Source organism: Thunnus thynnus, chromosome 15, assembly GCF_963924715.1.
Source record: "Thunnus thynnus chromosome 15, fThuThy2.1, whole genome shotgun sequence".
NCBI classification, from domain to species: domain Eukaryota; kingdom Metazoa; phylum Chordata; class Actinopteri; order Scombriformes; family Scombridae; genus Thunnus; species Thunnus thynnus.
Genome location: NC_089531.1, coordinates 13275749 through 13303213, shown reverse-complemented (window position 1 = coordinate 13303213; position 27465 = coordinate 13275749). Strand labels below are relative to the sequence as shown.

The following is a 27465-nucleotide window of genomic DNA, read 5'->3' as shown; positions in this document are numbered from 1 at the left end:
CTTCATATATATGGGCTGAAACACACCTATTTTTAAGAGTGGATTGTCAATAAAAGAATACAGCATTTAGCATAACAATAATAATTATCATAATAACAAGCGTAAACACATTTTACATGTATACAGTCAAGTTACACAGAATTCAGAGGGAACGATAAGGTCGAAAGAATCAGCACAACAGGTATGAAAACAGATAACAAAAAACCTTCTTTAATAAAATGAATGAAATAAAATAATAACAAGTCTATAGGTATAAGTATGAACAATAAATACAGCATATGTACATAAAATATATTCAAGTATATAGTATAGGAGTGTACAGTATATGCAATATATTATATACCCACACTATAATAATACAATAACATGAAATACGGGCAGATGTAGTATATAAAATACAATGCAATCAAATAGTAACATAAAAAGTATAATATAATAAGTGTTAAATATGCTAAATAAACCGCTACTACAGTATGTTATATCATATATATGATATAATATAATAATGTCATATATATAACACAGTACAAGGTGCAGTTCAGAGCTGCACCGATTAGACAATTAATTGTTTAGTTGATCCACAGAAAATTGATTGCCAACTAGTTTGATAATCGATTAATCATTTTGAATCATTTTCTAAGCAAAACATTTTTTAAAAATCCTCTCATTCCAGCTTCTTAAATGTGAATATTTTCTGGTTTCTTTAGTCCTCTGCGATAGTGAACTGAATATCTTTGAGTTATTGATCAAGTAAAACAAGATATATGAGGTTGCACCTTGAGCTTTTGGAAACGATTGACATTTTTCACCATTTCTGACATTTGATGGACCAAAAAACTAATCGATTGATCGAGAAAATAATCGACAGATTAATAGTCAGGTTGTCTTGCTATATTGTTGTAAAGGGCTTGTTTCAATGCATAACAGGTAATCCATTTAAATGTGAAAAATCTTATCCAAAATTACTCTTTATGTTTCCATTCAAGGTGGTATAAGAAACAGTATGCTATACAAAATATACATGGTAACAAACAGTAGTGGGGTTAATTGTCTGATGAAATCTTGAGGCTAAACAAAATATAAATATTTTTTTTATATAAAATATATAACACATTTATGTTTACAATATGTAAATTTAAAGTCCCCCTCCACTCATAAATATATTTTTCTTCTTGTTCCTACAGTTGGATGTTTGAGCTTCACTTTGCAGAATGATGCATGTGGAGGCTAATCTATGCAACTTAACTGAGTGTGATGTGGAAACTTGAAGCCTCCAGTGCATATGAGAACAGACTTTTCACTTAAGGAGGAAACATCTTTTGTCCAGCAGTTAAACTTTTGTTATGAACAATATCACACATATTCAATATGTATTCAATTCAATATGAGTCATTGAATACATATTCAATGACTCTGGATTTTTCAATGAGGGAGAAGGAAGAGATGGAATTTTAAGGTTTTTATGAGGTAATTTTACTTTTTTTTTTTTTTTAGGAAAAAAACATTAGACACTTATTATTATTCTAAGCAGAACATTTTAAATGTTTTACAACATGTCTGGACGGGGATCTTAAAACTAGAGGTTTGTTTTGACTTGACTGGTCCTTCTTACGCAGTTATTACGGTAATTCGGAGCGTCGTAAACCAATGGTCACTGTCGCACTGCATGTTTAGCCAGCTAAAGTGCGCATATCATACAGGATGTAGTTGAAAACCAAGAGCAGTAACATAATGGATCCTGCTTAGTTTTATTTCTGGAAATATATTCTCAAAACTACAACGAGTTAAATATTTGTAGTGTGCGCTGCAGTGGGTATTCATTTCGAAACGGTAACATTACAGCCGACATAAACATGGCAGAATCATCGCCGTTATCAGGGGTTAATGTTGTCCTGGTCATGGCCTATGGCAGCTTGGTAAGCAACTTAACGCTATAGTCGTGTTTTTGCTTGCAGCTAAACGCTCGTTTGTTGTTGTTGAAATGAAAAGTTTGGTTTTGTGCGCAGGTGTTTGTGCTGTTGTTCATCTTCGTCAAGAGGCAAATCATGCGCTTTGCAATGAGATCCCGCCGCGGACCACATGCACCTATCGGCCACAATGCACCTAAGGTAAAGTGAATCTCCCCTTGTATGAGCTACGTTTCCTCTTGTGTTGTCAGAGAATATGCCAACAATATGCCAGGCTTGAGGACAATGGAGTGGAGGTGCTGCTGGGTCTTTGTAGTTGTCACATACAGGTGCTGTTTGAATAATTCAGGTGCACTGAGCTTATTCCATCTTGTGGAGGACTCATTGCATCACATCCCGGATGAAAACCTGATAAAGATCATTGTAAATACATATTGCCGTGTGGCATATTCCACCCATGCAATGAGCCCTTCACAAGCTGGAATAATATACGAAGCTTCTCTCGGTGCAGCAGTTCATTGTTTTTTTTTTTTAATTTACAGGGTTTGAGGGAGGAGATCGACTTCAGACTGTCCAAGGTGCAAGAGATCCGCTTTGAACCTCGTCTCCTGTCAGAAGAAGACGACAGGCTGAAGCAAGGATCACAAATCAGTCAGTCACTCTCTCAGTTCATCTTGTCTGCACCTGAATCTCTGTGAAGCTGAAATTGTCTTGTATTGCGTAACGTAACTTACATCTGTTTCTATTTTAAAGGTTGCTATAATTACTTGTACAGAATGAAAGCTCTGGATGCCATCCGTGACTCAGGTGAGAGATACGCTTTAGTGCTTCTCAGTTTTGCAGCTGCTATTCTTACATATATTCTCACCCATCATCATCATCATCATCATCCTCACAGTTCATTCACAACTTGTGTGAAAGGCAGCAGTTCCAACAGCTTTAAAACATAAACATTGTCTTCATTACGTTGTGTTTTTGTAATCATTTGTTAGATTAATCTCTGAGTTAAATTGAGTTTTTTTGCATGACAAAGCATGAAAGTTTCATCTGTTTTAATCTTCACTTTTTTTTTTCTCTCTTTCCTGTTCTCACCACAGGAATTCCTCTGCTAGAGATAAGCCGCAGTCCCAGTGCTTTTACTGGACGCAACTTCAGGAACTGGCTGCTGGAGCTGCGCAACTCTCACTCTCTGATCAAGAGCAGCCGCAGCGCGCTCATTGACCGCTTGCTGGAGGGCTACGACAGCGCTCGCCACGGGACTGGGGTGTGTACGAGCGTATTTGTTTGTGACATTGATGGATGATGAAATGAGTTCAACATCTTTGTTATTAGCTGCTGTAAATGACTTTTAACTCGTTGTTTCAGGTGTTTGGGGAAGCTGAGTTTCTTGAATACCAGCAGGCTCTCGATGAACTAGCTGATGTGTAAGTGCTTTTGTACTTGTCTGGTAAAGTTGTTAGAAGAAATGTTTGCTCACTCTAACAGACCAAGCTGTTATCGTCTTCATCAGTTGTTTTCCTGCACTGACTGCTCATCTGACCTTTTAAGTTCATGACATGACATTTTCAAACACTTTGTTCTCACTACAGCTGTTCATACTGCTATTTACATTGCAATTATTTCCATGTATAAGATTACTTGTACTAGTATTAATATACTGTATTTCTATTGTATTCTATAGTAATTCCCCTTTTCTCTCTGCCCCTCAGGGTGAAGGCCTATTCCAGCACCACCAGCCTGGACCAGCATCACCAGTCAGCAGCCAAGGACCTGACAGGCTCTCCTGTCCGCAGCACTCCCTCCACCATCCAGGTCACCTACCTGCCCTCCACTGGCCAGCGCAGCAAAAGGCCCAAACACTTTCTGGAGCTTAAAAGTTTCAAAGACAACTACAACACACTGGAGAGCACCCTGTGAGAGACTGTTGTTAAAGACTGACCTGAAAATGTACGCATGGTGTGTATCCATGTGTGCAGAGCGGTTACACTGGAATACAAAAAGACTGTTTTCAAGTTGAGTTCATCTGTGGTGAAAAATCTTGACTTGACTTTTCCTTACAGTACGCTCAGATAGGGCAGTGTCTGTCATTAGCATTGTCATACACAATATTTTTCAAGTAATTTAGGAGAATTACGTAGATGTCATTTTATATCAACTGTAAAAATCTCGCAGTCAAGATTTTTTTCTCTGATAATGGTGAAGCTCTTATGGACACATGGTTGACACAAGGCCTTTGTTCTTATTTTGGACCTAATAAGTGTGTTGGGAAGACAAATATGATTGTAGCCCACCAGGCGAGTTTTTCACTGTCATTGTCATTTTTGTAAACGGCAACACTAACAGCAAGTGACCTGGATTCATTTTTGTTTTGACTCAAATGTAAATATGAATGTACCTTTTTGATTCATTGTGTGTTTGTATGGATGTAAGATATTTATATGGAATGTGATAACTTATTTAAGTGATATTGTGTGATTTGTATTTATGTGAGGTTTTGTGGTTTGAGATGAAAACCTTACAACCCAGTTCCTCATATTCAGTGTCTTTAATACCTCCACTAGGTGGCATAGTGGTGCAGCAACAGAGACCATAAAAGTCCAACAAATCAGTCAGATACTAGTCTTTTACAGCATTTAAATAAAATTTATTTACCTGACCAAGTCTACAATAAATGGACACAAACAGCATTTCAATCTATCTACAATGTTCACAGTAAATTGTTACATTTAAAAAAAAGTTAATCCTGGACTGCAATGTAAATTATGTCAAAGACAAACACACAAACAATGCAGAACTATGTGAGAGGTTATTGTTATTAAATATGCAACTGTTTAGCACAAAATTGGATACTTATTGTGTTGAGGCAGCACTTGGCAGCGAGGATAGTAATATAAAGTATGATACTAACTAGCCTCTATCTCTACACAAAGCCTCTAATAAGTATTTTCCAACATAACTAAAATAAATGAAGTCAAAAGTCCAAAATATGAAACAGTATCATCACTCTTAACTCATTATATTCAACCTACTCTACTGTCAGAGAAATATATTTAAGTTAAACATAAATCATATTTGCAGCATTGCCGACGGCATGCTTGCCGATGGCAATGTGGTGCAAAGCACTGAGGAATTTGACCCCTGACCCCTGATGCTTAGGATTCTGGTCGAGTAGGGTGTGTATGAAGAAGTGCTGAGACGATCAACACAAAGTGACTATTTGTACATTTGTCCAAGTGAGACTTTTACAATATTTACAGAACAGTTTTTAATCTCAACCTACCTTTTACATTGACCTGTTGAAGCAGCTCATTTCAGATTCTGCATAGGGGAAGAAGTCCAAGGTGGAAAACTTTACAACACAGGGAATTTTACACAAGTCTTGCTCCTGCCGCTGCATCTTGAAGACTTGCTGACAAAGTACACACTGCACAGATTTGTGTCTATGTATATCGTCTAAGAAGTGGAGTAAAATTCTTTGCATTGCACATCTCCCTCCTGGTTCCCTTTTTAGGATTCCTTCTACCGTCGGATCCCAGTTTGAATTCCCTCTTACTTTCCTTGTTTAGAGTCTGTTTGGTGAGAAAGCCAGAGAAAGGATGCAGAACAGCCTGAAAGTTACTACAAGGTGCTAACTAAAGACCTATGTGCTTTGTCACCATGAGGTCTGTTAAACCACTGCAGACCTACGTTTTACACACTGGTAGGTGGTTAAATATATATTTACACAGTTTTTTTTAAATTCTTGTCATTCCTTTGGTTTTCACTCCGTTCAGGACTTGATCTCGATGACTTTGATGAACGGGAGGGCCTTGTTGGTCGGTGTCGTAGGTGTGAGTGGTTTACTGTGCAGAGAGGAAAAGTGAAAATTAATGAGTGTTATGAGGAGATGTAATCTGAGCCTAAAATGTGACTGTTTTCTTATAATCATGTGAGTAGAAAAATTTGCAGGACTGGAAACTGGGAAGTGAGTACTCACCTATAGACGACCTCTTGCTTGTTCTCGCTGGGTGTCAGGTCCAGAGAGTCCTGGCCGCCCAGGAAGTACTCCATGTGGTCATGCATTTCTCTGTTCTGCAGACAGAAACAGGACATAGTTACTAAAATGTATGTTCGCTCACAGATGCAGGATGCAATTACAGAAAAGTATGAAGGTTTTACATGCAGCTTTTCACCTTTTAAACTACATGGAAAACACAGTTCTTTTAGTTTAAGCAAAAAAAGGATTTAGAAAAAAACAAATTATGTATTGTAAGTATTATAACAAGCTTTTAGTGGAATCATTCATATTTTAACAGCAGGGATATGAGGCTCCTGACCTCAGCTTCCAGGAAAGCCACCTTCTCCTCCAGATCCCTGATGACTCGATCTCTCTCTTGGATGACCGTCCGGGAGTTCTGCAGCTGTATTTCAGAGAAAACAAACACACACAAACAAATAATGAGACATGCTCAAGAGAAACACGGCTCACTTTTCCAAACAGGAGCAGATGCAGCATCACTTATTCATGACAAGTGAGTTTCTGTTTCACCACATGTTTCCGCTTGGCTCCATTCACTCAAATCAATTACCCCTTTATGTGTCTGCCTTCTCGAAATCTAATTTCCTCATTGATGGCTTCCTGTGCGTTTCTCGGCACTGGAGAGATCATTTACATTATGCGGGGGTGTGTCTGTGCACTTTGCACTGCTAGACAACAGGCTTGCATGCGTAAATACCTGCTCGATCATGTGGCGGACTTTTCTCTGCTGACTCTTCAACATGTCGTCAAGGTGATGAATCTTTTCCTTTTGGATGGCCAAATCCTTCTCGAGCTCTGCACACCTGCAAACACACATGAACATTTTGTATGAGAAAACACTGGCAACCTAAAGCAGATTGATATAATAAATATATAATAGAAAAATATTCTTATAAACAACATGTTTTCTAATTGACTAGAGCGAGTTACTGTATATTACTGGCACTGCCATGACTACAAACTACTCATTTTTTATTCATATTAGATGATATGAATTGAACTGAATTGATGAATTTGACCATATTGGCAGGGTTCCTAAAAAAACAAATGGTGTACAACATTTGTTTGTTAAATAATATACTTTATATTCTTATTATTCATATTTTTCCTTGAGATTTGGCTTGTTAAAAACAAAAACAATCAATAACAGTTAACTAGTTAATGACTAGTTTTTCCCATCTCACCTCTGCTCCTTCCCCTCTTCCTGCCTGCCTGCTTTAAGTTGCAGGAGCTCTGCCTCCCCTGACGCCATCTTGTCTTTGAGGATGCTGCTCTCGATCTCCATGCTTCCCAGCAGGCGCTGCAGCTCCTCCACCTTCTGACCTCTCTCCTCGGACTGCTTCTCTGCCTTCTTCAGCCGCTCTGACTGCTCAGCAAGACGGACATGGTACTCGTTGGATTCCACCTGCAAGGGGAGCAACAGAATGAGGATTGCTTTGGGGTTTTCTATATGATATGTTGTGGTGATATATACGCTCCTCAAGGTTCATTACAACTTGGGTCTCATTTTCATAATTTTGGGCCATCATTGCTACTGGATCTGGTAACATTATAATCACCAACAATGAACAAAGAAACCACTTTATTATGATGTAAAACTGAAAACACCACAAATTTCAGTAATAATTCCTCATTGCGCTGTGGCAAGTACATTAAATTAAACTAAGATGTTGGTCTGTAAATGGTGATGGGCGCTTATAACAAACAGTTTGGGTCATAATTTTACTTGGCGCTTGTTTCCTCCTCAAAATAAATTTGGCTAACCTGCGGGTTTGTTTAAACACCTGTGTGATCATTGGACTACTTATGTTTTTGTGATATTGTCCATACCATTGTCGATACCAGTCTTAACTTGTTAAGTACAATGTCATTATAACCAATAGGAATAATGGCCAAAATTATGAAATGGGGTCCAAAATTGTAATATTGGTAACTGAAATCATCATTATTATCCTTTAAAGTTTAAGATTTAAAGTCCCCACACACCTAAATTACCACCACTGAGCAAAAGTCTTTGTAAAGATAATGAGTTTGATGTCAAATAAATCTTCAGAAGAAGGTAACTCCATTTCAAAGGTTTACCACGAAAAAATAAAAATATTAAAAGTTAAAAAGATCCATTCTTATTGTCTTGACTCAAAAAATTGTCTTGCTCCACAAACTACTCAGTAAAGAAACAACTATTCAATGCTCAGTATTTTAGAACGTATAATACTATCACCAGTAGAGAACAGTAAAGAATGTTATATATTTTATAGTATTACACTTTTACAACATATCTTGCTTTTCATATTATGACGCACATCGCCTGATTAGACCTTGTATTAAGACTGCATGGTGTTTGATATCTCGTTCAGTCTTTGATTAGTGTTTTCACACCCCTACAACACTATGACATCACCAACATACGCCTAAGTAATGGTAATGCCTAAGTAAGTCAAATCAGCTTAATGGTCCTTTAAGATGTTATACTGTAGATGTTTGTGTGATAATATTTGCTTTTTTATGATGCCCACATTACTTAATCCTGTCTTAATCACAAGTTTTTTTGTGCCAATGACAAGGACTTATGATTAACAAGACAAGTTATAATTAAAACTAAATGGTTCAGTGTTCGCCTGTTCTATCAATATAATGTTGGTGCCAGTAACACAATAAAGATAAATAGCACTTGACCTCACCCAGCGTGTGACAGAGCATCTGTAAAATGCAGCTTAGTCACCACAGAGAATTCACGTGTCCCTACACGACCTAACAGATGAATGAATGAATGAATGAATGTACTGAGGGCAAAAACCAAAACAGTGGAGGATCACAGGAAGAAGGATGAAATCCAAAGATAACACTGACAGATAATGAGGACGATTAAAGAAACCAGAGCTGAGTAGCAGAGGAGTGAGTCACAGCTGAAGAAAAGGAGGCGTGTCATGTTACTTATCTGGCAGACTAACCTGTAGTCTCTCCTGCTCCTCCTGATGCCTCTTCTCCATCTCCTTCAGCTGCGCATAGAGACGCTTGGTCGCCTCCCTGAGCCTCACACTCTCCTCCTGATTATCCCCGACCTGAGAGGGCAGATAGACAGAAAGTGACACTCTCAGTTAGGCTTAATCTGGCAAACTACTTGAACCCAAGGGCAAGGCAGGAACTAACAAACAGATAAGAGAGGCTGCTCACAGGCCATATGCTATGTGTGTAGAAAGGTTGTTTAATCTTGCCTGAGGTCACAAAATCATTTACGCTGTAAAGTAAAGTGGGTAAAATACTTTATCTTGCCAGACAAACAGTGCAAACATTGCATCAAAGCTGTGCAATCTGACAGATAACTTAGAATACAGGGCAGTGAAAATTGACCCCAGTTTACCTACATACCACACACACAGGTCACTGGGTATGTATAACTACAATACACACACACCCTGCTCTGACACCACTTCCTTGGTAGGATGATGGTGTTGCGTTACAGGAGGCATTATGATGTGCTGAGTCTCAAATAATGCATGGGAAACAGGATATTGCGCTGTGTGTGTGTGTGTGTGTGTGTGTGTGTGTGTGTGTGTGTGTGTGTGCACACTATTAGTCAGAATATAAGTAAAGCCTTCAGCATTATGTGTGTGGTAAGCTTTGTCATCAGCTTCAGAGAGCCTGGCACCCTTTTTCTTACGAACAGCAGGCAGCTGGCTGCTGTTCGTGCGAAACAGCTGGAGGGGGAGACGTTTTTCCATGATCACTGTAATGTCTGCCATTTAAATACAAATTTGAATGTATTCAAACTGGTTTCAGTTGAAATTGGCTTCTGTAAACACAATGCAGCCATTTTCCCCTGGTTCATTCAAATTAAACCGATCAATAATCAGATGATAAAAACTACAGCAAACACTCTTCTGAAGATGTTAGAGAAGGCTGAGTTATGATTAGCTTACATGAACGTCTGACTCAATGAAAACAGTGTTGCCATTGGTGACATCTGGTCGGCTGCTGGACCGATTGACTCTGTAGCCGTTGACTGGATACTGAAGAAGAAAGAAGCGGCCGGTTAGTGAAGTTAATGCTGTATTTCTCCTTCTACTCTTAAAATGTGCAACTACTGCAGCAAATGAATGAAAAAAACAAAAACATGCATTAAATCTAGAAGAAAATGCTCTATGTAGATGAAAATACATGCAAATAAAGAAACACATACACAGCATTAAGAAACACAAGTTGTACGCAACAATAGAATTGAGTTACAGGTCAACGGAATTTTAAATAAAATAAATAAACACAATTATTAATATTTCTTATAATACAGGAAATAATAAAACTTGTGTAACTTGTTTTCTCGCATCAATGTTGGAAAGTGGAAGTGGTCAGTGTGTACACTGGTTTAGACTGGTTTAGACCCAGAAACTTTTGCTATGTTGTGTTGCGTTTCTGTACTTTCTTACTTTCTTTATTTTAAATTGGTGAAAGTGTTTCTTTATTTGGTCATAAATCGATTAGTAAAATTGCTGTTAATTGATGCGTTTTCTGTTGCTTGCCCAAATGATGATCTGTCTAAGGCATCTCTAACTTTAATGCAGGGGGACGTGTACCTTGTTGTTATTGCTGCTCTGTCTGGCGGCCATCTGCTCTCTCAGAGACTTCAGACAGTACCTCACCTATGTATAAAAAACAACACACATCATGCATTAAAAACATGTTATGAAAAAACGCCACACTGTCCTTCTTGAACCTCGCCAGTTGGGTCTTAACATTATCCTAAAACAAACACACACACACACAAATATTCTCCGCTAGCTGCTGAATGTTGAGTCATTGTCTATATGTGGTTTCAGGGAAATGTTGCTCATCTCTGTCTGTCTCGCACTGACCTCCTGGATCTGCGACATCTCGTCTGTTAGCATTCTTACACTCTCCTCTGGCTCTGGACGGTTTTCAAGGTAAACCTGGATGACACGACAGCGGGAGTGTGTTAGTGCAGGCAAGTGTGAAGGTGCTCGACCTGCCTACTACACAAACAAACACAACTACACAGAAACAAACTCGCTCACCTTGATGACTTCAACTTTTTCGTCTGTGGGAGTGATGAGTTCAGGTGTTTCTTCCTGCTTTTCTGGTTTCTGTGGCAGCACTACTGCTATGCTGCTCTCCTATGTTCAGTAAAAAAAGTTTAGTAAGCGTCCCGTCCAATAGTTTTTCTTTTCATTCATTTAGAAACTAAATGATTTCCTTCTTTGTACCTTGCTGCTGTGTCGCTCCGAGGTTCCCGACTGATCCTGATCTTGTCGAGTGAGTCTAAGCCACCTGCATCTCTCCTGAAATGGAAGATGAGAGGATAAAAGGAACCTGATGACTAAATGGAGGGATGAGGATTATGAGAAAGACAAGACTGAACTGGTATAGAGAAAGGAGAGGGGCTATAAATGAAAGGCACAAGTGAAAGAGTGGGTGGAGCAGAGAGGGGGGGGGTTAACCATAAAAACTTCCCCTTTCTGAAGATACCACACACTTAGACTGTAATGCTTAGCAACCAACAATGAGGGGACATTTCCAGTGTATCCTCTGGGCCCACGTCTTGTGGTTATGACCAAACAATCCACTCCAGTCAATGAGAAACGGAAACCAGTACTGTCCAGTGTAGCCAAAAATTCCCAAACTCTCAAAATATCTCTGACTACTGAGTCACTCAACCTCAACTTTGTCTCCTTGGCAACAAAAAACAGAAAATGTGGAAATTCTCTTTCATGTATCGCAGAGAAAACAGTTTGGGTTAACAGCAACACAAACAGACCAGCAATTCTAGAAAAATCCAGATGGTCGGATTTACTTTTGACCCACAGACTGAGCTTGGTGGTCTCTTCTATTCTATTGTGTAGGTATGTGTAATCTATTCTATTCTATTCTATTCTATTCTGGTCTGAGGGTATGCATATTCAAATTGTTCCTATACTATTCTAGTCTGGTCTAGTCTGTGCTCTATTCAATTCCACTTTTTTCCAGTAGTTTTTCTGTTGCATTTGCATTTAAATGTGCCCTTTGTTGGATCCTGACTTCTTTTTAATTCTATGGTTTGTTATAATAAGTTGTTTTTGATTGGATGCCTGCTTCACCTGAATTACTTGTTGACTGATATTTGAGATATTTTCCTGATAACCTGGAAACACCTCCATATGCTTTCACTGGAAGTGTGTAATGATCTGTGGTGATCATATCCAATCCAGTGTAACTGATTCACAATGTAGAACTTAATCTATGTAGCTTGTAAGATCATCCGCTGACAACAATCAAATGTTGGCATTCAAAAAGTACAAATTGTAGAACCCAGACTTTCTTGAACTGTAAGCCAAAACACTGCAGTATGTTTTAAAGTCAAACAAACAATCTGTTTATGAGATACCTGATAACTCAATGATGTCATGGGAAGGTAAAAAATGCCAACTTCAACAATCAACCTTTCCCTAAAGCTAACAAATACTTGCCTTGAGCATATAATCCTCCTTGGCAACACCCATTTAAGTATTTGGACTCATGGTTCCAGAGAAATGGTGTTACTCTTTGACTGAATACGCAAAGAAAACAAATCAACCTGCTGACGAGTGAAATTCATTTCAGGTGAAGGATAAAAGGCCGGGTGCAGATAAGTTATGTAACACAGCTGCCAGTGATTTTGATCTTATAACCAACTTGTTGTGTGTTTGAAGATGTGCAGGCACAAATGTACAGTATATACAGTACGTGTTTTGTACACTGCATGCATGTATATATAAACTGTAGCTCTTAAGAGTCTACAAAAGCCTCCAAACTACACAAGCTGAAGAATTAATCAATATCGTATCGTATCGTATTGTGGTGTTGCTTTGAGTGCGATCATCAGTGGCCTTAATTACCCTTTTTAGGGCGTTGACCAAAGATTACGTTAGATAGCAATCAGATGAAGAACTGAGCTGCACAAATGGCTCATAATTTTATAGCCAAAAGCAAAACAAAATGCGAACAAAATGTTCTGTAGATGCTTGGACTGTAATTATATTAACTTCTTTGTTGAATTTGTTTGTAGATTATAATATCTATAAAGTTTATAACAGTCTATAGTAAATTCTTGCTAAAAAAGAAAGGAGAGAAGTCATGTTTATTTGTTTTTCTTCTGAAGAATACAGCTTCAGTCATAAAAATGTCTTTTCCAGAAGCGGCTTTTTATTTTCCTCTCAGAGAAGTATTTTTACAGGTTTTACAGCCAGGTGTGATCCTTCCATAATACATCAAAAACAAGAGGACCAGATGTTTTTCCCATCTGTCTTAAATCATGTGATGTCACATTTTATTTTCACAGCCTTGAAGTAATAACCGCTAAGTTCCCCTCTGCAAAATCACATGTTTTAATGTCACCATGTCCGGCTGATGTCACCCACTAAACTGCTCCACAGTGTTGCTACTGCACACTTAATAAACCCACCTACACACATTTAATTGCCTCCTGTAAGAATGACACCTGTGGTTACAGTGCGGGAATAATAAAGAGGCAGTGACACATTCTCCACATACCACAGCTTGTTGTCAACATTAAGTGTGAAGATGCTGTTGCAATAATAACTTGAATGGTATGCACATGATTTTGTGAAATCACACGCAAACTCATGATCAAAGACTACAAGAATGTAAACTGTATGCATACCAGAGTTTTGCAATTGTTCCTTTATTATTTTATGAATATGTAATTTTCCACACTTGATAGCCGAGAACATAAGATAACAAACATGCTTCTTTCAACCACCCCTTATTTCTAAAGAAAAGCCGCTTATTGTATCCAGCTTCCAAGTAACACCACAGCAGTGCAGCCATGCATCCATGGGAGGTAACGTAAACACGAATGGATCAGAAGTTTAGCTGAATGTTAAAGATCTATGCGATAACTCGGCACAAAAGCAACATCCTGGACAAAAGCTCTGAAGTTACAACTACAGTCTGTCTGCAGTTTTGATGACAATTGACAAACATGTGATGTAAGATGCCTGCAAATCATGATGGAATGAGAAATGTGCAGAACAACAACATTGTTTTTATCATTTTGTTCAACATTAACAAAAAATACACAAGTTCTTCCACAGCAGAGTAATGCTGAAGGGTCAAAAGTTAAGCAAATACTCTGTTACATCATGCAGGAGTGAATCTGATTATTGGCAAAGATTAATAATTTACTATAGAGGAAGTACTCAAATAGTGCTGTAATGTGTGTGTGTGTTAAGCTAAAATGGATATCGCCTTTGTGCAGAGCATTGTGTATAATCCCTATCAAATATTAAGAATATTACTGAAATAAATAAATGCTGTAGATGATACATTGTGTGCTTTAAACTTGTTCTATTCTTTGTGTGTGTGTGTCACTGTGACACGTAAAAACCTGCCTGTAAACCGTTAATGGTTTGAGAGAGTGTGTGTGAACATGCCTAACATAAGTCATTAGGACACACAGATGACGTGCAACCCAGTACGCCACATGTGAGAAACACATTTGTTTACTGACGTCAGCGACCAGCTCTCTGATATGCTTGTCAAACACAAGCTAAATGGTTAAGCTTGGAATGGCAGTTCTTTTGTGTGTAATTGGGTGTTTGAAAACCATCTGAGCTGAGGCGGTGACAGGCAGGCTAAAATTTGACTCTGCAATCTGAAAGAGCGGCAGCTTGAGGGCTTCTCTGTCCCAGAGAGACAAAGAGGTAGGGCAGACACACCCTGGGACACAGAGAAACACAATGTTCTGCATTTCTCCACACGCAATTATGTGTTTCTTTGGCATTCACTCCATTTGGCTGACACTCATCAACAGAGCTTCAAAATGAGCACAACTAGAATTGGTTGCAATATCTATAAAATTAAAATTATAGTTTTGAGATTCATAAATTGCAAATTAATACATACAAAAGTCTGTGCTAAGTTCATTAAAGCTTTTTTATGTGCTGGCCCAGTAGGATAATCCTCTGCTGCACAGCAAGAGCTGCATTTTATGAGTTTGGCAGTAGCAACAGAGATGCCTTTAATGGTCCTCAAAAATATCAGAAACTGTAGCCTACACTGACTCCAATATAAGATTATATTCTGAATGCTGAGCACCAGAGTTAATGTCTACTTATCATCAAATGTATCACTAAACTTTATGCATTATCACTTAAAAATGCTTGACTGCTCAGGTTGCAATGATCTAGTAGCGCAGGGGTCAACATCACTCGCTGCCAACGAATGATTAATGGATGAAAGAGAGTTTTATTAGCCACCACTCCTACCAACGGTGCTTATTAGGTGATGTTAGAGCCCAAATGGCCTGCGCATTAATTGTGTTCCAAGATGCAATTAAACATTTAATCACTGCATACTTTTTCGGTCCTGGCCTGTCCAACTGTTATGTAAGCTGTTGTTAAGTCCTGATGTAACGACCCTGCAGTTCATGTATTGACAAGAAAAAACTGAGGACTTCAGTCAGAATATACATGCAATGAGGAGAATGAGCATGTGAGGGTGTTTTGGCAAGTAAGCAGGTTATACTGTCATATCAACTCAATTTAAAACTTCTTCTGCTTTGTTCTAATCAATACCTTCTCTTTGCCGCATGACCAAGTGCAAACCCAAACTTTTCTGGGGACAAATTCACATATTATCTTACCACTGGGACTCCTAAATGACGCTAAACATTTTTAGCAATAGTTCCTCTTAAGACCAATTTGCAAAGCTGCTGAGAGCACCTTTTACTGTGAAGGTACGCTGTTGCTATGGACATCATGCTTCTGAATGGATTTACTCACTATGTCTAAAGTGATTAGTTGACAGGTGACTGCTCTGTGTCAGTCAATGTGGAATAAAATACTTATCAATACAGGGGAGTGAAAAGGTACTACATTGGATTAAATCAGATTAGATTAGAAAATTTAAAAATTCTATTATCAATAAAATTCAATTTATTCAAAAATAAAAATTCAATTCAAAACTATGGCTGCAAGGCTGAGTGGTATCCCTGGGTTTCCGTGTCTGTAAACTCATTTCACACTACAGTTGACCCCTTGGTTTAACGGATTTAAAGAAAAACAGCTTTAGAGATAAAATCTACACCAGCAATTAAGGTGTTCATCTGTTGTTCCATCACGGTTGATTGATTCTCCCTCTGGGGCATGTGTATACGTAACACAGGTTCTCATGAATTTGATAAGATCAAAAGACAAATTTACTAGCGCGTCGTGCATAACATACCATGCATACATTAGCAACATCTAATGTATTCAATACAAAGAAAACCCTCAATGCAATAGTGTGCAGTAATATATAAATGACATCTGGTTATTTGGTCAGTTGCATGCTTCTCGGTTGCATGCACACACTGCAAATAGTGCATACTGTTGGAATGGACATGGCAATGAAATTTAACAGCAACAAAACAATTAAGTTTGTTGAGTCAGTCGTATCTTAATATGAATCTTATTTTGCAACCAGAAACCACCATGATCAGTGGTTTTCATCAAACAGCAGGTATGATGGTCAAAACAGCTTTGCCCTATTTCACACAAAGTGTGCTCACATGTCATTAAAGTGTCTCCTTTAATCCGCTGCAATAAAGTGATTTCTAATGGATTTGACATCCGTTACTGGTGTGAAACTGTTGTTATAGTGGGAAAACACAGAGGCACAAATGAGGTGTTAAAAAAAACATTCTGGTAAACACTCTACCACTGGGGACGCCTATTCATATTTCTCTTCACAGATCAGCTCTTTAACTGAGCAGCAGCAGCAGCGAGCCCTGAGGGAGAGTCTGTTTTCTGTCTCTGGTGTCCTGCTTTCACCATATCAGACACTGGGGCAGGAACACAAGGCAGTGCTACAGCTGCTGTACTCTGTTACTCCTGCTTATAGCACCATTTAAAAAAATCAGAGTGGAACACAAATTAGATAATAAAGTACTGCAGATTATTTTCTCAATTAACTGATTATTTAATTAATCTAAAATGCAAGAAAATGGTGAAAAATGGTCATCACAGTTTCCTAAGGCCCAAAGTGATGTCTTGAAATGTTTTTTTTACCACCCTCAATCTAAAGCTCAGAGGTTTTCAGTTTATTGTCACATAAGACAAAGAAAAGCAGCAAATCCTTCCTATTGAGAGGCTGGAAATAGAGAACTTTGTCATTTTTGCTTGGAAAATTACATCAATGATTAATCCATTATCAAAATAGTTGATGTATTGTTAATAATAGTTCATTTTTGGTTGATCAACTGACTCTTTCGGCTCTCTAAAGTACAGGGAGGTAAAACTGAGTAGAGAATAAAAATTTGTCTAGTTCAGAGCAGAGTACATAAGAAAAAAGTGGTAAAGAATTAATCTAAAGAGAAGTTAAGCAAAGAATACAGTAGAATACAGTAGGGGAGATAATATCTCCTTATCTCTGACTGTCAGTTATTCAGAGCATGTCGTCTATATGGGATCAGACCTGCAGCTGATACGAAAACAGCCAGTTACAAATCTGCCCAGCATGACTCTGACGTTTGGAGGTGACATCACCGCTTCACCTCAGTGTCCAGGCTAGCAGAGCATCCTCGTATTGTCAGTGACCTCCAGCAATCAATACATGACAAATCAATTCTTGTTATGGAGCTGCTCACTCCTCCATTTACCGGTTTAGAGATGATATCACTGATGCACTCAGCTGTCCAGGCTGACTGATACCGAAGGCGACCAACTGAATATATAAAGCTATTCACTGAGTGACTCTGACAAACTGTAATTCATCACATAGTTGCTACGACCACAAAATATTATGTGAAGATTCACAGATAGTATATCACTATTTGCACCCACACCAGTACACAACAGTGTTCAGACAGCAAAGTGTGACTTCCATCAATCTCAGTCAAAACATAGAGAGTTTTATCACCAAGCAACATGACTACAAATGCAATTGATGATAAGAAACACCATAAAACACTTAAAACAACACAGTAACTTAACTTGTTGATATCAGCAAGTCATTCTCCAGACAATAAGATGTCGCACATTATTTATAAACTCTTCCCTTCTGATTATGTAATGTCAGCAGTGCAGATAGGTGTCACCCATACAACAAGAGCAAAGACAGTCACTGACAAACGAGGTGCTTTAAGAAGATTTAAGGTTGCTTTCTGTCTGAAAAAAAATCAATGACAATGTTTTCATCCCAGTGTTTCAAATAAAGTATGATGTGGATGAACTCACACTTTTTCCTTAGTGCCTTGTCTGCTGTATAAATAATGATAATGCACAAAAGGACAACATGTATGTCTTCAGTATGACAAGTTCCCTATGACGACATACCCCAACGAATATCGCTAAACATTTCACAATTCAAAAAACAGACAAAACTACAACCACATGTACCATCATGCACATCACACTCTACAAACCCAAACATAAAGTCTTTACTTTTATGTCATAAAAGGGTCATTCTGATATCTACCTGGGCAGACGAAGGTGTGAGAGTCTCTTCCTGATAGTGATCTGGGAGCTGTGATCCAGACCGTCTATGAGTGTGTGACTAAGTGCATGGGAAGCCACGGCTGTCTTGCCTTACATGGCTGGGTGAGGCTCCAGCAGCTGCCCAACCCTTTTTCCTCGAGACTGTTCTCCAGTCAGAGAGCTACTGTGCCAGTTCAAGGAGGCACATAGTTGGGAGCCTCCCCTGCAGGACTGCAATGCCAAGTACACAATGGAAAGAACTGGAAGGAACATTTCCACTGATCAGATTATACAAAGATGTTTGTTGATGGTGAATCTAAACTGCATGATGTTTCGAGGGCCGTGTAATGTCTTCATAGCCTTAATTATTGTTTTGTGTCCACGGTTTATTTGAATTCTTGAAAAGATGTGGCCAGCGATTCAGAGGTCCACCAAATTTCTTAATCAAACAGTCTAAAACGTCAGCAGTCAATCATTCACAGCAATTGGGTGAAGAAGTTAAACCTTCACCTTGATACTTTAGTGTAGCCTAAATGTATGTAAATATACAGTAATAAATGTCTCACGGCAGACAATAATTGACCAATAGATACAACAGTGGAATAAGGAAGGCTTCATTTATCTACCACAGGCTGACAGCGGTTGGTAGCAGGACTGTGAGGAATGTGTGGTGTGAGTTATATAAGAGAGATTAATGAAGCGTCTTTATATAACAGTCGCTGGCACGCTCAGTGTGTGCAGTGTAAACCCAAGTGTGCAAACAAAAGTCAGATGCCACGCAGTCTAAATACGTTCAAGTTTGTGTGGTCATGTGTCTGTATCTGATTATTTTGTGTTGTACACACAGAAGAAAACGTCAACCACTAAAATGATCTTAAATCTCCTACTTTTATTACTGAGGATGTATCTTCATGCTTAAAGGACGGCTTCACAATTTTTCACGTGTGTTCACTGCAAAAATGTATTTAAAAGTTTATCTGAGGATAATACGAGGCTTCAGCTGTCTCAGTTAGTCAAATAAAATTCAGATTAAGTCTTCCACAGTTAGGATTTTTAGTAAAAACATTCCCTCTTTGTGTCTCGACTGACAATGTTTTCCTGTTTAGCTGTAGTGGAAGGATTGTAACAAAGAGGGAACTTTGCACTAAAAAGACAGAAACTTTGAAAGATACTGACTTGATTTGAATAATTTGGATGACTATAGCTTTATATTAGCTTCAAGTAAACTTTTAAATACTTTTTTGCATAGAGGTAGGGCTGTGGATTTTCTCCCCCATCACTTACATTGAAAGTGCATTATGAAGGGATCTTCTAATGGCCAGCATGAACAGGAGGGTTGATTGCAGCTAGAAAAACATGTCAGTGTTCATCTGGGCACCTGACCTCATAATTCATTAATCTTTCAAATATTGTTTTTGATGCATGATTCATTGTTTAGTCTACAAAATGTCAAAAAGTAAAGAAAAAAGCCTGTCACTTTTTCCCAGAAGCACTTTGAAATTGCTTTTTTTATCCAACTAAAACCCAGAGATTCAATTTAAAATAATATAAAACAGGTAAAAGCCAAATCTTTGACATTTTTACTTGATAAATGATGTAAGTGCTTATTTGATTATCAACATTGTTGTTGACCAAGTTATTTTTCTGTTGATCCACTAATAGTTTCACCTCTACTATATCACAAATGTATGACTTTGTATCTAACATACAGTACATGTTACTGTACATGTTTCGTTTACATGACATCCAATTTGTGCAGGTGTGCACTGAACACTCTGTTATTTCTCAGGCTACTCTGTTCCTCATCCCTTTGTTGTGAGCAGTGTAAACATACAGCAGTGTCACATGTAAGCCACGTAAGTAGAGTTGGCGAAAAAACCCATAATAAACCAGCTAAGCTATTTTAATAATATCCTTGCATAGACCGTTCTTGCACTATAACTGTTTTTCCCAGAACGTTCTCACACCATCACAGCACACAGATCAAGTTAAATTCTTCTTGTCAAGATCAGGACAAAAACTATTAAACTCTTAAATGTGCTTAAGTGGAGTGAAATTGGTTTCTCCAGTGGAAATAGCAAGCTGTGAGGTTTGTAGAGCAGAATGCAAAAGCGGTCAAAGCTCATGTTGGACAATGAGATCACTGGACTCAGAGAAAACAACACATTCCTCTACAGCCAGTCACCAAAAATACTCCTTAGCCATCTTAAATTAATTGTAACAATCTGATTGAGACAAACCCTTACTCAGTCTTAAAGTCTTAAACAACATCAGAACACTCACACACTTATAATAATAAATAAAAACCATCTCCTCCAAATTGTGAAACCAGGAAGAGGTCTGAAACCTCCCTAGTAGAGTTCACCATTAATCATTTATTCTTTCATGTTTTATCTCTGCTGGAGACCATCAAAGTTGGCAGCAGCCAAAAATCCATTTGCAACATGAGTGCATTTGTCTGGGCACGACTCCTCTTCCTGCCAGGATATCTGTGTAAACCAATAATCTGTTCATTCATGCCACCATTCTGACACATACTGTACGATGCCATGATGGGGATGGGACATAACACTTAATAACTCAATGATTTAGGCAAATGTATCACTTTAACCATTATAGCAAGGTATAAAATGTAACATTTAAACTCTCTTTTGTCACTTCTATAAATATCTGTTACACTCTGATACCTACAAGGAAATGTATAATGAAAATATTCACTGTGCAACAAACTGTGAAAGAATGTTACTAAGAAATGTTACTATAATAAGACAGGTTGCAAGTGAGAAGAGGAAATACTAAAACCTTCTGTTATCAAACTGCCAGAGGCATGAAAACAACACTGTGCTTCTAAAGAAAATATTTATTATCACCCAAGGATCCTTGGCAACTTTCTTTATGAGTTCTTCAGAACTCCTGGCATGGAATTCTAGGTAAATCTACATTCCAGAATGTGTGGTCAACTGTTTTCTCACTGTAGCGTCTAACAGAATTAATAATGTTCTAGAACAGTTTGAAACTTAACACGTATCTTTAAGCAATAAAATCATGGCTGCAGGGTATAATTGCTTCATACTCCTCCTAATGACGTTTGAAGAAGGGCGTTCAAGACTGTGCCGGTTGTATTGCTGTGAAAGAGTGACCGGTGTGGTAAATTGGCTTTTTTCTTTTCAGTGTAAACACGTTAAAAATGAGCAGATATGGGTTTCCACACAATTTTTTCGAAGGCAAAAAGCATGTTAGAGTTTCAGTGAAAGTGCCACGTATACAGTAACACAGAAAGTCACTCTGTATGGAGAAGTTACCTGACGTTTGCACTCCTATACTGCCGTTGAACCTGCTATTTGACCTTCATGACTATTTTATGATATGTGATATCTGATAATAGCTTTAGGGCTGTGACTTACAGTTATTTTAGTTATTAATTAATCTGCAGATTATTTTATTGATTTATTAATGAATCATTTGGTCAATAACACATCAGAAAACAGTGAAGAACGCTCATCACAGTGCCTACAGCACAGGGTGACATTATCAAATTATTAGTCTTATTTTGTTTGTTATTTATGACTAAGAAAAGCAACATATTCTGACATTTGAGAGCCTTGAATTAACAAATGTTTGGCACTTTTGCTTGAAAAATTACTTAAAACGATCATGTGATCATCAAAATAGTTGCAGATCAATTTTCTGCCGATCAACTAATTGATTAATCGATTAATCGTTGCAGCTGTAAATAGCTTACATGCAAGAGGTATTTGTTTTTGAGCATACAAACAATAGCCGGTGAATTCCTGGCCAGGGTTAGTTTTATCTTTGAGAAGATAAAGGAATATCAGCAAGAAAACTCAATTTAATTCACTTCTCTTTTAAATAACTGTCATTTAATTTAAATTTAGCTGCTTCTTGAAGATATTACAAGACTTAATGATGTCAAACTGAAGAAGTCAGACTGACATACTGCATCCTGTCAGGCTCATACTGTAAAAGATAATGTTAGCTGTTTGCCATGATCATCTCATTTGCTTTTGGACAACGTAACAACATATACATGTCACATGACACAGTGTGCTGTGTTCTATCTGCATTCACGTAAGTTTTGTTGAAATTTAACGTGATCCCCAAAAGACAAGTGTGAATAGAGTTAATATATTGACGTGGGATCATGTGGGGACTCTACATGTTTGACGTCATATGATTAGTGAATAGTGTGTTTCTGCTGCAGGTGTCACTTAATTTTATTTTAAGAGTCCTGTAGGACTTTCTTACAAGTGAAAATGTCATTTTCATAAAGTGTTTCTTAGAGTTTTTAAGTTCATATAGAAAACTGAGCATATGTCCAAAGCTTTAAATAAATAAAACTTAAACACTCAGGATGTAGCCTATTGATATATTTTCTGTAAACCAGGACAGTCCAGATGTTAAACTAACCAATTATCGTTATCTGTCGCAGCTGTGAAACACTACAGCAGACATAAAGTGAGGTTAAGTAACTAGAAGAGTATTATTGAGTATCATATACAATTCACTTTGGGTAAAAACAGTTTTTATTCATCACTCACGTTACTTCTGTTGTTTTCCTCCTCTCCATTTTTCAGCGTCCGCGTCACGCCACCACTCATCTTCTCAATAGAAAGCGAAGTGAAGCCAAGATATTAAAAATGAAAGAGATATTAGCTGTTGAAGGTTTCTGAAAAATCAATCCCTGTCTGCCACTGAGTAAAACTTTGCACTTCCTTCCATCGCAAATAACGAAAACGCACAGGATGAGACACCAGGAGGTCTCTCTCTCTCTCTCTCTCTCTCTCTCTCTCTCTCTCTCTCTCTCTCTCTCTCTCTCTCTCTCTCTCTCTGTCCCTCTCTCTCTGTGTCCTCCCAGGTAGTAAAGTTGAACCCTGCAGGTCTTAAACATGCCTGCAACTTATTTAAATGGAATGTACTGAAGCATAAATCATCAGGATGTAGAAAGTTGTTGCAGATATTTTGTACTGTTTTATATCAGGTCTGTTAACTTGTTTGTATATTGCTTTTATTCTTCATTTTTCAATCATTTTCATATCTTATCTCTCTGTACAGACATACATCTTTATCACCCTTTTAATTTATATGTATGTCAAATTTGTCTGTATTTCATATATATTTGCAATGACACTTTAATCATAGATGTAATCCACTAGTTGTTTTGCACATACAATACTTGAATGCAAACTGATCTAAGGTGGTAATTTACTGTATCTTATTCTTATTATTGATGTTGTTATATGACTTAAATGACAAGGAACATGTATATACAAATATATGCAAACATCTCTCTTTTTACCAGTATAGACCAAAAAGGCTTTATTCCATGCAAGGTAATTTATGTCTGCCTAAAATTAAAAGTATTGATAAAATGCTTCAAGATGCGTCATAAGTGGCTAACATGCTGTAAAGTAAAAGCAGAGTATAGGGTGATGAAACCAAAACAAAATGTCTAATTTGTTCTGAGGATCTACAAATGACTATGGATGACAATGATTTTTGAAATAAAATGTCTGACCTCAGAGAAGCTGATGACTCCTCCATCCGGCAGACATTTGGTGTGAGAGCTGCTGAGCCACGGCATTTTGTCCTCAGTAACCTGCCTGATCCTCTTCCAGAATGATCCCATGTGCACTTGCTCTTCATCTGTCTTGATTTCAATGAATATCGTTCATTTTCCAGTAATTTCTCCGTTAGTAACACTGCAGCACTGTGAACCTACAGTACAGCACCTGTGATCTATTTCCTCTGCACTGCAGCTAATTCTCTGTCAGACCTGTAAATAGGATATAGTCCTGTTTGATAACAGTCTTGTCACATCAGATCAGGTGACTCTGTTCCCACTTACTCTTACTTATTTTCTAGTTAGGCCTATAGCTGAACTGATTTATCTTTGGTGGCATATGGTTTGCAAATTTAGTGACATGAAGTTTGACACATCAGCCCACAGAAAGTGTCTTACTTTCACCATTTGACGATGTAAAAACATTGTGATATTTGTTGAATAATGGATGACTTTTGGTTGAGGAAAATGCTGCACAAGACTTCATTTTTATGACCTTACTCAATAGTTGGAGCATCAATATGTTATAAACATGATTCGTATAATAAATTGTTGAAGAAATGTTGTAATATGTGAGGGTATAATTTAACTAAAGTGACGACATCCTGTATTTTCCTGTTGATACTTGCTTGTTTCGGGTAGGTGTGGCACAAAATGAAAGGAAATTTAGGAAAGACAAGAATCTAATCCCCAAATCTGGTTAAACCATTCAGTAGAAGCCTTTTTCATTATTTTTCCACAATGTTCTTCCGCTGTGTTTGACATCAGACATGAGCATATTTGTTTCATGACACCCAAATAAAAGTAATCACTTTGTACACATCACTGAAATACAATAACCTACAAGAATCTGCTTTGTGTGAGCCACGTCTTAAGGTAAATATGTGGCTGGTAAGTATGACACATAATCAGGCCAGCCCAAAGTATACACACATTGGTTTTATAGATTAATGGCTTAGACATTGTTAGATCTGTAGCCATCTTTGTATGTTGTTCAATGTGAAGCCAGGAAGTTATTTTAAACCTAATGTTTGCACCGGAAGGGTTGAATGTCACACAGGAATTGACATAAATCATACAAAATGCTTTTGGAAAAGCCAGAACTACTACTTTAAGCCTATTTATGTCCAAGTTCAAAGTTGTAAATTAGGATACAACAGGATGTATAAGCAGAGTAACAGTACAGCATTGTCTTTGTAATTCACAACCAGCAGGCTCTTTTAGAAACATGAACAATGTCAATCTCCCAAGTTGTAAAAGCCACCGCTCATTTTCTCACGCATAATCATTTGTCATCTGAGCATGTGTTGAACCACAAATCTGGATGTGATAAGCTATACTTATGGATCACTGAATATTTCCAATTTCAGAAAAATAAAAGAAAACAGCAAGTTTAATGAAAGAGTAAAGGAAAAGTCTCGACCCTGGGAAGACAGAAGAGAAGTAGAGAGAGACAGAGAAGTTGAATGAGGAGGAGTTGTGATTACAGCTTGATGTCTTCAGTAATTACAGTAAACCAACTAAGGATTAGAGACTCTCTGTCTCTGAGGGTGAAACTCAGCCAGAGTTAAAGGAAACACACTGCTTATCGCTTCTCAGACAAGCAGCAGAGAAAGACAATATAGATCTGAGACCAGGATATTGACACAGGACATGTTATTTTGAAATAATCAAACACTCATTCTATTGTCAAGTATTCTCTCACTCCGGCAGACAGATTATTTATTTTTTCCTCAATAAAATCTGACTTTTTCTTCTCTTTGGAATTTTGTTCTGTAAATTTAATTTACTCTCAATTGATTATAATGTGTTACCAAAATCTATTTAAGTTTCAGATGAACTGATGAAGCCTGAGTCTTTCAAATCTTCATCTTCTTTTGTCTTACGATATATGGGCCATTCCGCCGAATCAGTGCCTTTTTCATCCCCAGGACATTACATGCATAAATATGCATGAAATGTATCTGTATAATACATTATATTATCAAGCCAAGTGTCTTGCACTTTACAATTTGAAGATACATCATTTAAAAAGTACCTAGAACAATGAAAAAAGAGGATTTTAGCCCATCCCCTCTCTCTAACACTACACTTCACCCTGACATATAATAATTAGAATCCTTCAGAAATCTTATTTTTTTGTATTATAGTGTGACTCTATTTCAAATTTAGACATACAATACATTTTATCATTGGAAAATTCATGATATGTTAGTTAAAATTCACATTTTAGTCATGTACTCAGGTTTTCACTCAGTCCTGTTACCCTGACACATCCCCCCCTCTAAAAATTTGGGACACTTCACAAGGCACAACTGGAAGTAACATGATTCGAGTCTCCTGAAGGCCATAAGAAGATGAAAAATAACTTCTCTCACTCTATTTTTGATCATATTGTAAGTATAACTGAAAAATGTAAATCTCAATGTTCAGTCCTGTTACCTAAATTATTTATTAGATGTTATGTTTTTTGTTTTTTGTTTTTTTTTAAAGACAGTTTTGGTAAACCACTTGATGGTGCTTAGTTTTCTCATGCATAGCATTGATGCCATGTGGCTACATTTCATGTCTTTGCCAATGCTATGCTAAAAACTCAGTCCTGTTACTTTCAGTCCTTTCGAAAAAAAGAAAATATATACGGTCCATATATTACTCTGAACATCAGGTGGGCTGAATTGGCTTGCAGTGGTAGTCGCTGTGAAACCTGCTGGACGGCATCCGGCCTTGATCTTGTATTCTCTGTATCACTGTAAAGGTGTGAACTTGCCTCAGGTTTATTGTTGATTGATATGTTAAACTGGTTTCTGAATTAATACAAAGTCCCAGCATATATGTTAGGTCTGCTGTCATAATAACGCCAGTGCCTTTGAAATCTAATGTCTTTCAGACATGTTCCTTAATCTTTATAACAGTGAAAGGTTTTGACTGTCACTTACCCATCACACTAAGCTAGGGCTCTTAAAATTTGCATATAAGGCCAACAACAACTGTGTAAGAAGCTCCATCTCTTATTTCATTCTGTGATGCCTGGAAGCTCCTGGAACAAGAAAAGCAAGGAGATGATCCAAACCCCTTTTCTACTGGACTAGACAGTTACCGATTGATTCCTCAAACATGAATTAATTCTTACAAATTTTCTTATTTGACTATTTGACCCTTTTAGTTTTTCAGATGCATAGAGTCTTGCATTTATCTTTTGATCAAGGAATGTTAAATGGAGTGAAGAGAGGTGAATCAGTTGGGACATTCACAGGTCAGGACAGACAGTTTTCTTAAACTGGGTTCAGGCCTGCCGCTGATGACGTGTACACAAAGCAGCCAAGCCTAATGCAATGGCCGCACCCCTGGGATGAGATGGTTCATGTGGCTACCAGACCTAATGGATCAGAAGAGATGTTTTAAAAATGAATAGACCTCATATACTGTATCTGGTTGGTGTTGAAGGCATATGAAAACAAGTTAATGTATCTGGGGCAGCAAAGGTTCAAGTACCCAACCTGCTTCACCCAGATC

The 27465-nt window shown here is 37.7% G+C and overlaps 2 protein-coding genes across 5 annotated transcripts; one reads left to right on the top strand and one right to left on the bottom strand.

Moving 5' to 3' along the window:
* Nucleotides 1-1642: 1642 nt before the first annotated feature.
* Nucleotides 1643-4563, top strand: LOC137198770 (protein C1orf43 homolog). The gene is made up of 7 exons (XM_067612710.1): nt 1643-1916; nt 2007-2108; nt 2450-2558; nt 2661-2714; nt 3005-3171; nt 3273-3331; nt 3617-4563. Exons 1-7 carry the CDS (start codon nt 1854-1856, stop codon nt 3822-3824), a joined length of 762 nt encoding a protein of 253 aa, XP_067468811.1. The 5' UTR covers nt 1643-1853; the 3' UTR covers nt 3825-4563.
* tuft1b (tuftelin 1b) lies at nt 4540-23112 on the bottom strand. 4 transcript variants are annotated; one of them, XM_067612705.1, is made up of 12 exons: nt 22931-23107; nt 11145-11219; nt 10956-11054; nt 10776-10850; nt 10497-10562; nt 9846-9935; nt 8877-8987; nt 7110-7330; nt 6623-6728; nt 6224-6307; nt 5884-5978; nt 4540-5749 (listed from the first exon to the last, which is right to left on the bottom strand). In XM_067612705.1, exons 1-12 carry the CDS (start codon nt 22988-22990, stop codon nt 5677-5679), a joined length of 1155 nt encoding a protein of 384 aa, XP_067468806.1. In that variant the 5' UTR covers nt 22991-23107; the 3' UTR covers nt 4540-5676. The 4 variants fall into 4 exon arrangements, with proteins under 4 accessions (XP_067468806.1, XP_067468808.1, XP_067468807.1 ...); XM_067612707.1 differs by lacking the exon at nt 9846-9935 and having other exon boundaries at nt 22931-23110; XM_067612706.1 differs by lacking the exon at nt 10776-10850 and having other exon boundaries at nt 22931-23110.
* Between the last annotated feature and the right edge of the window lie 4353 nt (nt 23113-27465).